The sequence below is a fragment of the Myotis yumanensis genome, unplaced genomic scaffold (genome assembly GCF_028538775.1).
Source record: "Myotis yumanensis isolate MYYU_CA2020_CCGP unplaced genomic scaffold, mMyoYum1.0.hap1 SCAF_12, whole genome shotgun sequence".
NCBI lineage: Eukaryota > Metazoa > Chordata > Mammalia > Chiroptera > Vespertilionidae > Myotis > Myotis yumanensis.
In genome coordinates, this window is record NW_027223763.1 from 6,272,596 (window position 1) to 6,285,346 (window position 12,751).

Below are 12,751 nucleotides of genomic sequence, written 5' to 3' on the forward strand. Positions count from 1 at the left end.
CAGGTTCCTGGCTACCCAGAACCCAGACGTCAGGGGCGAGCAGGGCACGCTCGGGGCCAGGTGGCAGTTCCAGATTCTCTCAGAGCCCTGGCAGAGGCCTCCTCCCAGGCCTCCTGCAGTGCCTCAGCCTGGATGGCCTGGATACACAATACCTGCCCTTCATCTGTGATCAGACGATGGGGCAGGGCAGGCTGCGGAGGGAGGGGCGGGTTCCGTGAGCCCCTCAGACTAGTGCTGACTCCATCCTGAGAGCGGGAGTTAATTCAGAGGTCTCTGGGGGTCAGCAGAAGTCCTGTTCTCCCCCTGCCTGGGGAGGAGTCAGAGAATAATCCCTTTGAATGGCCTGTGACTTCAGCACTTCTGCTGCTATACGTTCAGCATGGTATACTTTGGAGTTCTGTTACCCACTCTGCCACTTTAAGTAACACTTTGCTGGGTGACTGGGCAAAATGACTCATGGTCTTTGAATCTCAATAGTTTACTCACCTGCTGTTAGTCTTAAAAGCATTTTTGTGGGAATTAGAAGATTGCTGTAATATAAATATTCAAAGCTACAAAGATGACGAGTGTGAGTTGCGCTCCCTGGAGCTGCCTAATGCACAAGGCGGGCCACATGCACGCACCCTGAACTAGCTAGCAGGCCCCCCTCCCGGGCTGTGGGGAAGACTGGGATAGTGTCCGGGTGGCAAAGGTAGGTTTACAGTTGTTAGGACACAAAACAGAGTTAATAAAGCTACTGTAATAATCATAACCTGAGTGTCTTTTTCCCTACGAATAACTGTGAACCTACTTTTGCCCACCCCTGTACATAATGCGCTGGGAGATGATAGGCTGTATATGATTGTTTTTAGTATTTGAACTTTTCTCATTCCTGACCTTTGGGGTGAGAACTCACCAGAGTGCCCCAGGCCAGCAGCTTCTGCCACAGCTCTGCCTATGAAAACAATTCTTCGTACCAAGTGGCCCCTCACCTGGGCTGCGGTGCCCGAGGCCCGTGGGCACACGACGTGTGCCCCCCCCACCCCCCCACCCCCGCAGCAGGCACGCAGGGACGTGCACCAGAGGCTGGTAGGACCAAGCGGGGAGGCCAGCTCCCAGTGCGCAGAGGCCGTCACGTGGCCCAGTCACACTTGCGGGGAGGGAAGCCCGTGCATAATGGAAACTCCTCACAATACAATGTGGAAAAGCCATTTCAAGAATCGCTTTTATTTTCATACCGAAGCCAAGGAAAATAGCTGGATTTGCTTTTCTTTGTTGGTCATAGGAAGAAACGGAGGAGCACGGCTTTGATTGGAATTGAGTTCTTCCCCAGGTCTCAGATGGCTGGAATGCGGGGGGGGGGGGGGGGGGGGGGGGGGATATATGTCTCTGGGGATGCAATTAGTTGAATAAATATCAAGAGAGCAAAAGTAAACAAACTCATTACTGCCCATTAACAACTGCCAAACTAGCAAAAAACTGAGGAGTGGGGTTGGAATCTTCAAGGAAAATAGATGACTCCAAGGCTGAGCACAGCCCTCGGTGTTGGGCTGACCTGGGCTCTGGCTGCCACGTGCTCCTGGGAAAGTCACTCGGCCTGTCTGGGTGTCTGTGTCCCGGTTTATAACCACCTCCCTGGACCCAACACAGCCCCGTTCCTTCCCTTCCTTCTGGAAACTGAAGAGGCTCCAGGTCACTTCTGTCAAACCCAGATTCCATGAAACATAACGGTACCAGAGCCAGCAGTGTCATGACTGGTCCCATCACTCACAATGTGACCTTGAGCAAGACCACTCTGAGTGGCATCCTACTACTAACTGGCTCTGAGTGGTGTAATGATGAAATGGGATCATGAATATGCAAAGGGCCTTGTGCTAACTGTCCAGTATGGCTCACTTTTTAGTCGAACAATCTCAAGTAACACTCTTTGCAGAAAGCACAGCCTCTGATGTTTGCATGCCTTTCCTTCCCCACTCTGTGCCCAGTGCTGTGTGACAGGCTAGGGACCCCAACTCAGCCAGCACTCAGTCCAACCAGTGGACTGCTTCAGGGCTGGGAGGTGAGGCCACACAGGCCTCCTGGCTTGTGAAGTGGGATAATTAATTCTGGTATCTCCTCAGGGTGGAGGTGGGGGTTCAGGGAGATGGTAAGAGTGCTGGACACACTGCCTGCACGTGGCCAGCCTGCCCCACCGTGAGCCGGCTTTGCTATCCCTGCTCTAATGCTGTGATCACATTATTCCACCTCTAGTTTCAGAAGCACTTTCATGTCCTAGTGCACAAGGTGAGTCGGATCACCCCATTTCACAGAAGAGGCTCAGCCCAGCCTTCAGGATCTCAAGTCCAGGGGCACAGAGCTTTTCCCAGGAAGCCGGAGAGCCCAGGATTGGGAGGGGATGGAGCTCAGTGATAAACAGTGCACCCCTGCCTGGTTGTGAGGCCTGCCTGGGGAGGTTTGGAAGTCAACCCTTTCCTGCAGTCAACTTGCCTTCTGGGCCTCTGGCAGTTTCTTGGCCATGGCGGAGGCGCAGGCTGGCATCACTCGGGCACAGAGAGGTGTTTGTCACCAGCTGCGCAGGCAGGTGAGCGGCCCTGGAAGGCAGTGGCAGGCCCACCCTAGCCGGGAGGGCAGCTCCTCCCCATTGTTCTGGGCCTGGCGTGGCTGCCAGCACAGGAGCTGCCAAAGCGTGTTGGAAACCAGGCAAACACTCACAAACTCAGCCCGGTTTCCACTGACGTCACTGCAGCCCTACCTCGTAGCCCGACCCAAACCAGAGGCTCCCAAACACCTTTCTCTGCCTGACCTGCGAGGCCTGCGCTGGCCACTGGAACTGTGCTGGGGCTTGGTCATTCAAAGGGAGAACAGCTCAGTGCGGCCCTGGGAGCACAGGGTCTGTGTGCAATGCCCACGGTCTGCCACAGGTAGAGCCTGGACCCACGCGGCTCATTGGAGAAGCCCCCAAAGGGGCCCTGGGGAAGACAAAACCTCCAGGTTCTGCGTTGTGGCTATTTTAGCGTAAATTAATGTGAAATCAGAAAGTAGTGATGCTGATATTTTTTTGCTACTAAAAACCAGATTGGGTACATTTCTGTAATAACTAAGAGTTTGAAGGTTGAAGAAAAAGGGGCCACATGCTAAACCTGACACGCTCAGAGGAGGCCTGCATTGGGACCTTACAAACTTAGAGACCAAAAGTATTCACATCAACCGGTCTGAACACCAACATTCCTAACTAAAAGCCCCGGGGGGTAGCGGGGGGGGGGGGGGGGGGTATGTCCTAGGCCTGTAGCTTCCTTGACAAAGGTCAACCTTTACCCTAAGTGAGCCTGTCCATTATCTTTTTGCATCTAAGATAACAACTTTGAAATGTAGAGTGATCTTCTTTTCCAGACCCCTCAGGGCACAACCCTGGGCACAGACCACAGAACCCCTGGTTATCTCGTTCCCCACATACCATCTCTATGTGCCCTGAATGTTTATTCACTATCCTAGACCCACCAATGTAAAGGAAGTAGGTGTCTCTCTATTCTGCCTTTTTATCCACTCCAAGAGGTCCCCCTCTTTGCTTTCTCCATCCCCCTAATCTACTACCCATGGATTTCATGTAATTCTCTTTACATTTCCTCCTTTTATTCTAATGTATAAAATAAGCTGTAAAACTGCCATTCTCCAGAGAGAGCATTTTCTCAATCTGTTGAGATTTTGCTTCCCAGCAATTGTCATCAGTTTGGCAACTTATAAAAATTATCTATGTCAACAGGTTCAAATACATCAAACCAAGGCTGAGTTCTACCAGGACTGTGTGATCTTAGGCAAGTCGCTTAGCCTTTCTGAGTCTCAGCTTCCTCATCTGTAAAATGAATATAACAACGGTATCCACCTTAAAAAGACATTCTGGAATTCGATAAAGTAGAAAACACGTGCAAAATGTGTTGGCAGGATCAGGTACCTAGTGGGCACTTGGCAAATGGATGTTATAAAAGTTATGAATAAATATGACAAATGGCCTCCTGTGCAGCTCCCTCCCCCGCAAGCAGTCACTTCCCTGCCCGACTATGTCCCTGCCACTGTACTCCCACTGCCTGCAGCTGTTGGTGGGCGTGTCTTTTCTTTGAGCTCCCAGAATTCCAGGCCACCAGCTGGGAACTGGTAATAGAGCAGCGACCAAAACAGACACTCCCCATCCTCACGGAGCTTTCATTCATACGAGGAGAGTGGGAGACACTATGTGTCTGATGGTGCTGAGGACACCTGAGGGGAAAGGTGGTGAGATCACAATTTTAATGTACACCATACGCGTCTATAAACGCAGTGGGGATGGTTTCCATTTTGGATGAGTGGCAATTAACTGGTTAAATAATCAGGAAGGGCCTCACCGGGAAGGTGATATTTTTGCAAAGACCTGGAAGAAGCAGAGCAGGGAGCAATGAGGAAAGTGCTGAAGACAGGAGACAGCAGGTGCAAAGGCCCCGGGTCACTAGTGTGCTTGCCGAGCCTGAGGAACATCCAGGAGGACAGTGCAGCTGCAGCGGTGCGAGCCAGGGTGAGAGGAGTCAGAGATGAGCTCAGGGAGGAAGCGGGCCAGATCAACAGGGCCTTAGAGACCGGTTGGCTTTTTCTCTAAGATGAGCAGCCTTTTGAGGAGCAGAGTGACCCGATCTGACTTTTTTAGAAGGACCACACTGGCTGCTGGGAAGAGGAGGGGTTGCAGTGGGCAAGCGCAGGAGCAAGGAGACCAGTGAGGTCCAGGTGAGAGGTGGAGGTGGGCTGACCAGGAGCGGGAGAGGTGGAGCAGCAGTAGGATTCTGGGAACAGTTCCAGGATGCTGTTATTATAATTTGGTGGTGAATTAGATGTGGGATGACTTCAAGGCTGTTGGGCTGAGCAACCAGAAGAATGAAGTTGCCATTTACTAACAAAGGAAAAACTGGGGTGAACAGGTGGGGATGGAGCGATGGGGAATACCAGGAGTTTATTTCTGGAAAAGGTAAGGGTGAGGTGCCTAGCAGATAGTGGAGAGGACATGGCTTATTCAGAGATATGAGTCTAGAGTCAGAGGGTGAGGTCTAGGCTGGAGAAATAAATGTGGAGTCGTCATGGTTGAAGGTAATCAGAGCCGCAGGACTGGGCAAGATCACCAACGTAGAGAGGCACGCTGGGCTCTGGGCCCCCAGGACAGAAACAGGAGGAGGAGCCAGCACAGAGGACCGAGAAGGAGCAGCCATGAGGTGGGAGGAGAGAGTGGTGTCGGGAAAGGAAGTCCAAGAAGAGAGAGGTCATGCATGTCCCACAGTGCTGACAGGCAAAGTCTTAACGAGGACCAAGAACTGGGCATTGGTCTGACAAGTAAGGCCACTGGAGTGGAGGAGAGAGGGCAGACCTGACAGGAGTGAGTTCGAGAACCGCAAAAGAGAGCTCTCCGGAAAGACCGAGTACAGGAACCTCTGTGAGGGTTTTGCTAAAAAGGGGAGCAGAGAAATGGAACAGTGGCTGGAGAGGGGATGTGAGGTCAAGAGAGGATAGTCTTTAAGTTGAGAGAAATAACAGCATGATTGTTGGGAAAATGTGATCATACGGGAGAGGGGGTGAGAATTGCCGGAGCCGTGTCCTTGAGTAGCGCAAGGAGGGATCTGCGCACGGCTGTCCCCTCCCTCTTGGCCACACTCCTAACTCATCCTTCAAGGGTCAGCGGATAGGTCACTTTCTCAGGGAAGCTTTCCTGACCCTCCGATAAGGTCAGTTCGCCGATACACTCTTTCATAGCATATGCTTCTTCCCCTTCCAGCACTTAGAGAATGTGTGGTGATGGGTAAGCCCCATGAGGGCACGGGCAGGCTCTGTCCAGCAGTGTCTGGGCAGCCACACGCTGCCTGGCCCACCACTGATGTTCCACGGGTATCTGCGGAAGGTATGAATGACCCAAGAATAGAACTGAAACAACTCCAGAGACACATGTCTGTTTTCTGCTCCCGCCTTGTTTAATCACATTGCAAGGATCAGGACTGTGCAGTGACTGGCTGTGGCAAATATTTGGATTTAAGGAGCTCGGTTGTTTGTTCCTGTTTGGGCTTTACAGCTTGGCTAACACACGAACAAAGCCACGGGGCCGGATATACCCTCCCATTCTCATTGTCTACTAGAAACTGAACACCTCTCATACCATATCTAGAAATTCATTCATTTATCAAACATTCGCTGAACTTCGCTTAGTGCAGCACCCTTGGGATGCAGGATTGACTCAGACACAGTGCCTGCCCTCATGGAACGCAGGGCCCAGTAGATGGAATCACAAAGGATTCTAATTCCTCAAAACTGTGATCCATGTTACAAAGGGCAAGTCCAGGGGATTATGAACACGTAGAATGGGGAGACTAATGGTCTGAGGGGTGTGGGGCAGAGGAGAAGGCAGACAGGACAGCCCTGCCTCTGCCTCCCCTCCCCTCCCAGCTCCCAGCTGCCTGCAGGAGGCTCTCTGGGCTATGGGCACTGGAGCTGTAGGCACTGGAGCTGGCTCTCGCCTTCCAATGCCCCGTCTCCTCCCTCTCCCTTTCTATCTCTGCTGGGCCTGCCTGTCTCCTTCTACTGCTTCCAGAGGGCTGCCTCCTGGAGTGCGTTTTTGGAAAGATCTGCCTGAGAAGGCTGAGCTCATTTATGGCACAGGCCACTGGCAGTGACAGGGCTGTTACTGAGTCTCCCCTCTGTTTACTTTCAGGTTTTCATAGGCTCCGTTCGCAAAGAAAAGCCACCATTCTGCAAAGGACCATGAGGGCGCTGTGCGCGACGTGCTGGTGGCTGGGACTGCTGGCCGCCCTGGGAGCGGCTGCCGGCCAGAAGGAGGGTTTGGAGGGCACCGAGGAGGGCTCGCCAGGCGAGTTCATTTACCTGAACAGGTACAAGCGGGCTGGCGAGTCGCCGGACAAGTGCACCTACACCTTCATTGTGCCCCAGCAGCGAGTCACAGGCGCCATCTGCGTCAACTCCAAGGAGCCCGAGGTGCTCCTGGAGAACCGCGTGCACAAGCAGGAGCTGGAGCTGCTCAACAGCGAGCTGCTCAAGCAGAAACGGCAGATCGAGGCGCTGCAGCAGCTGGTGGAGGTGGACGGCGGCATCGTGAGCGAGGTGAAGCTGCTGCGCAAGGAGAGCCGCAACATGAACTCGCGCGTCACGCAGCTCTACATGCAGCTCCTGCACGAGATCATCCGCAAGCGGGACAACGCGCTGGAGCTCTCGCAGCTGGAGAACCGGATCCTGAACCAGACGGCCGACATGTTGCAGCTGGCCAGCAAGTACAAGGACCTGGAGCACAAGTACCAGCACCTGGCCACGCTGGCCCACAACCAGTCCGAGATCATCGCGCAGCTCGAGGAGCACTGCCAGCGGGTGCCCGCGGCCAGACCCGTGCCCCAGCCGCCCCCTGCCACCCCGCCCCAGGTCTACCAGCCGTCGCCCTATAACCGCATCATCAATCACTTCTCCACCAACGAGATCCAGAGCGATCAGAACCTGAAGGTGCTGCCGCCGCCCCTGCCCACCATGCCCACCCTCACCAACCTCCCATCCTCCACAGACAAGCCATCGGGTAAGTTCCTTCCGGGAGCCTGCTCCATCGAGACCTCAGAGCTGGGCACCAGGCTTCCCTTGGCTGAGGCCGAGAGTTGGGGAAGAGCCACAGCAAGTTGAAGCTGGGCCAGCGGGCATATAAGCCCTTGGATCCAGCCGCTGGAGCTGATGGGGTGCAAGGGGGACCACATTCTTTAGATGGATGCTCTGAGGTAGAACCAAGAAACTGGGGGAGTCTCAGAACAAAATAAGTGCTCTCTGGCTTCTGACAGGAGAGGACCAAACCTGCTGTTTTCTGGGCTCTGCATTAGATGCTCTGTGCTGGCGGGTAGGGTGTCTCACCTGCAAGGTCATGTGCTGTGCGTGGCACAGAACTGCGTTTGGTAAGTGCCTAGTGGAGAAACGGCAGGCCAGAGGAAGAGTGTGTTCGCGTTGAAAGTATGAGAAACATATTGCAGGGCTGGGGCACGGGAGGGATTACTGTTAAAGCCCACACATTTGCTGGAGTCTGGTGCTGTCTAAAATTTCTAGTGATGATTCCATAGACTCTCAAATGCATGTTTCATCATAAATGTAAAGTATAGTGATTCTCAGAATATCATTATGGGGGAGAATGGAGCTGTTTTTAAGTTTTGAAGCTTGACTAAGATACTGGCACTGGGCAATCTCGTGTATATGACATCATGAACTGCTACAGCTCCTTACAGAAGATAGGCTAAGAGGATAAGTAACCTGCTCATGGGTTAGGGCCCTCGGGCTGGATGTGGCTTCAGACCTTTCACTTTAAATCCAGGGCTGACTCCGTGCCCTGGGAATCCTCACTCGGGGGGAAGCCCAGCTCCCGAAGCTCAGCCTCTCATTCACCCAGGACCCTGCAAACCTCCCGAATGGCTGTCACATGAGAATTAGATTCATCTTTGCAAAAACTAACCACAAATCTGCTCGAAGTCCATGATGTGGGTACCACTTCACTGTATAAACAGGGAGATATTTTTACTGAAACTATCCTATTTTGCACATATTTCACACTTCTGAAAATAACCACTGCTACTGGGAAGAGCAGCTTCTTGCTAATTCCAGGGAGGGCTGAACCTGCATCCAGGAGGGTGGCCTCTGCAAAGAAGGGCTACACTGTCTGCAGACCTGTGGGGCGGGGCAGAGCGCCCGCCTGCAGCCCCTCGAGGAAAGCCCCCCCCCTCCCCCCGGGTGTGCGAGTAGGAACACACGCTCTGGAGCAGACTGGCCCGGCTCAAACTCTGCTCCCCCACGATTAGCTCTGGGACAGTAAGCAAGTCCCTCCACCCCGCAGAACCTCAGTTTCTCCGTATGTCAATGGGGACAGATTGAAATCATGCCTACCTGAGGATGAAATGAAATAGTGCAAAAAGTGTGTTTAGCACAGTACTGGTCTCATGTAGTTTCAATACATGGTAGCTATGAGTCTCCTTTGGTCTTGGTCTCTTCATCTTAAAATGAGATTGAAACAGTCCCTCTTTATCTCTGGCATTCTACCACTGATCTACAGTCTAGAGCAGCCGTGGGCAAACTACGGCCCGCAGGCCAGATCCGGCCCGTTTGAAATGAATAAAACTAAAAAAAAAAAAAGACCGTACCCTTTTATGTAATGATGTTTACTTTGAATTTATATTAGTTCACACAAACACTCCATCCATGCTTTTGTTCCGGCCCTCCGGTCCAGTTTAAGAACCCATTGTGGCCCTCGAGTCAAATAGTTTGCCCACCCCTGGTCTAGAGTCACATGGTCAACTGTACATGTGTCTGTTTTAAATCAGAAGCTCCAAAGAGAGGGCAGGGCGTGTTGATACATCTTGATAGAACACCCAGAGGGTAAAACGTGCCCTTTGGCACCAAATAAAGGCTCAGCTGAATGTTACTATCATCCTGACGGGAGTCAGGCCGACGTCAGTGGGTGAGGAATAGATGTCCTCTCACCTAAGCATCTCTGGTTTCTGACTCGACAGTGCCAGGACCTTGTGGCTTCACCTGAGCTGATGAACACAGTGTAGGAATAAAGACCTAGCTCTGCATCCAGCCCTTGTTAGCTGTTTGCTCCTGAGAAAGTTACTTAACCCTGAGCCTCAATTTTCTCCTCTGTAAAGTGGGAACAAGAGTTATAATATCACAGTTTGTTGTGGAAACTCAGTGCAGCCAGGCATGTGTGACAGTATGTTCCACGGGACAGCCAGCAATGGCAGAGCCCCTTCTCTGTGCTGATCACAGAGCTGGACTAGGGGAGCAGGAACTCAATCTGGGGGAGGTGGCAGAGGCATGAATGCACTGGGACCCATCCAATACCCACCAGTCTACCCTATAAAGTTGGCACATCAGGTCTGACAAAGGATTTCTCTGAGAGAAAGCATCCATCAAGGTCAAAATTTCCAGAACATTCTGAGAACTTCTGGGACCAACATAACAAAGTACCTGATATCAGGGACACAGTGAAAATCGTGGGCTGCGCAGTCACGGTGGCAACACCATGGTGTGCTCCGTGTCCCCTAGAGGGGCACGTGAGGGCTTCGGGACAAGGCTGCACGGCTGCGTCTGCCTGGAGTAGAAGCGGAAGCTGCACAGAGGTGGCGACCTCAGGGCTGACCTTTAGGGATTTGTGTGGGCGTTTACCAGGTGGACTTGGGAGTTAGGAAACCGAGTTACTAGTGGGTCTCAGATGCAGGTGAGTCCCTGCAAAGACCCAGGCCCCTGGCCCTACTCCTGGCACCTCAAATGGCCCGGATCCCCTGCTGCTTCACATTCACAGTACAGCGTGGCCACGGCTCTGCCCCCACCCAACCCTTCCTCTCCACTGAGGAAAGCACACCTGCATGGGAGGGTATGGCAGTGATTTTATGGTGAAAACTGAAACGCACCTTTTTTTTTTTTTAAGCAAAGCCCTCCCAAGTGTTGGTACCGAATGTTAGTAACAGATTCCTTATGACCCATGTAACCACTGAGCTCCCGCACAGCTGAGACTGAGCACCTGGCTGTGGATGCTGAAAGGGCAGACAGAGCCATGAAGAGCGGGGCTGGGGTCCTTCCCTTTCCTGGGGCTGGACTAAGCGGAGAGGAAAAGACAGATGGTCTCTCTCAGCCAATCAGCAGAGAGTGCTTATCAGCCCTGTTCTGAGAGCTGGGGCAGGTTCTGGGCCTGGAAAACAAAACCTCTTCTAAGCTCTTGCCCAACAGATTCTTTGAGCCCGGGGACATCACTCAGCCAGAAACACCTTGCAATTAAACACCTTTGCACTCAAGCTTGGCAGCTTCTAAATCTTTCCTTCCGCAATCTCAGAGCCATCCACTCTTTCCTCATTGTGTAGGCTGCCCAGCCCACAGCGCCCTTCCCCAGGGGACTAGGGAGCCACGGCTGCTTATCTGAGCTGCACTCTCCAGCCTGCTCCAGACAGAACAGGCTGGCTCAGGGCCAGGCCTAGGTGCTCAGAGCCTGAGGAGGGAGAACGGCAGCCTCCGCTTCCCTGGCATCTCACTTGGGTTTTGTCCTGTCTCTCTCAGGTCTGAGGAGACCTGGGCATTTTGGTTAAGGTGATGCTAGTGATAAGGCCTGGGCCAACTGGCCCTGCCAGTGCCCTCTCCTCGGGGTCCTGCTGCCCTTCCTGCCTCGCTTCCTCTCCACTCTTTCTCAGGCTCACACGTCCCCTGACCTCCTTCTCCAGCTGTGTGCCTTCAACATACACACATGCACACACATCAATCGGGTCTGTTGGAGAGAAAGGATGCATGAGGCAAAGGAGAGGACAGGATGGAGCCTCAGCTCTGTCTGCTCTCAAACGGGTTCTGGGAGGCCTGGGACACCCTTCCTCAGCTCAGCTCAGCCCAGGCACAGCCAGGTACAAGTCAGCCCTCCGGCCCAGCACCCTCCTAGAAAGGAAAGAAAGGAAAGGCACTGCTACCACCAGCTGTTGCAGTGAGGCCTGGTCTGAAACGAATCTTTGAAAACCAAAAGGAGTAGGCATTTCTAGCTGTTTTCTCTCTTGAGGCAGATAACATAATCAGCTCAGTCTGTTTCTCAATAGAGTCCGAAGGGGCCACAGAATCATAAAATATTAGAGTGTGTTAGGGCCTCTTTGCCTTCCTGCCCCAGGGCCTGTCAGTGCAGAGCCAAGATTGGTCCTTGGACTTCCAACATCCAGGACAGCGATTTTCAACTGGTGGCCTCAAGAATTTTTAAAACATGCAATACCTGACTAGTCAGGGGCACTGGCTTCTTTTCCCTTAGACTGTCAAATAAAAATATGGCAACGGCCCAACACAACAGCCGTCTGGTGGGAGTGAATCAAAATTATACCTATTTTTTGTCAGATTGGCAAAAAATATATTTGTTGGTGTGCCACAGAATTTTAATAATTAGTTTATGTGTGCCATGAGATGAAAAATGTTGAAACGGCTGATCTAGGATACGGAGGTTCAGAGGTTAAGTAACTTAGCCAAGATTACACGGCTATTAAATAGTTCAGCCAAGGCTCAAACCCAAGTCTGTCTTAACCACTCTGGGATACTGCACATTTCCATGGAAAGGCTGGAGGGGAACCGGTGTGAAAATCACTCTATAAATGCCTGCCCCGGCCCAGGTGCCAGCTGCTGGGACCTGACCCTCTATCACTATTTCATGTACCAGGTTCCAAGCAGCTCCTTGTAAAAGAGCTCTGGGAACAGCATTGGCGAACTTACTATTAGAGCTTTCACCTTTCTAATAACAGGAGACATTGTCGCTGAGAACCCAGAGACACAATGTTGCTGCCTCCTTGCTCAGGCCTAGGAGGAATCAATTGAACCAACTGTCTGTGGCCAGTTCATTATTCACAAAAAAAGGATCGTAGTGAATTTATGCCGCAAAAAAAAAGAAAAAGAAAGGGAGAGAACAGAATTAAGTTAGCATCACAATACAGCATGTCTAAAACAATCGAGCTCTCCCACAGAAAACATACTGTGCACCTGACTTGTAGTAAATGGACCAACCGAAGCTGTAGATATATCTGGACAAATTCTCTAGGGCTACTTCAACATATAGGTAAGTGTAAAGTCCTCATTTCTTTAAATGGGTTAACTCTAAATATATAAAACTCAGTAACTCTGAATATAGCTAAGTCTAAAGTCCTAATTTCTTTAAATAGGTTAACTCTAAATATATAAAACTCAGTAGCTCTGAACTGCTCCTAGGGCAGTGATGGCGAACCTTTTG

At 51.9% G+C, this 12,751-nt stretch overlaps 2 protein-coding genes across 7 annotated transcripts in view; one reads left to right on the forward strand and one right to left on the reverse strand.

Moving 5' to 3' along the window:
* The window catches only part of RALGPS1 (Ral GEF with PH domain and SH3 binding motif 1), a 224,092-nt gene that overhangs the window by 70,725 nt on the left and 140,616 nt on the right, over nt 1–12,751 (reverse strand). The gene's annotated exons all lie outside the window — the stretch shown is intronic.
* Nucleotides 1–12,751, forward strand: part of ANGPTL2 (angiopoietin like 2) — a 34,284-nt gene that overhangs the window by 7,121 nt on the left and 14,412 nt on the right. Inside the window, exon 2 of the mRNA XM_070430637.1 lies at nt 6,692–7,558. Within this exon, the coding sequence (XP_070286738.1) occupies nt 6,742–7,558 (817 nt within the window). The 5' untranslated portion in view covers nt 6,692–6,741. The remainder of the gene's footprint in view (nt 1–6,691; nt 7,559–12,751) is intronic.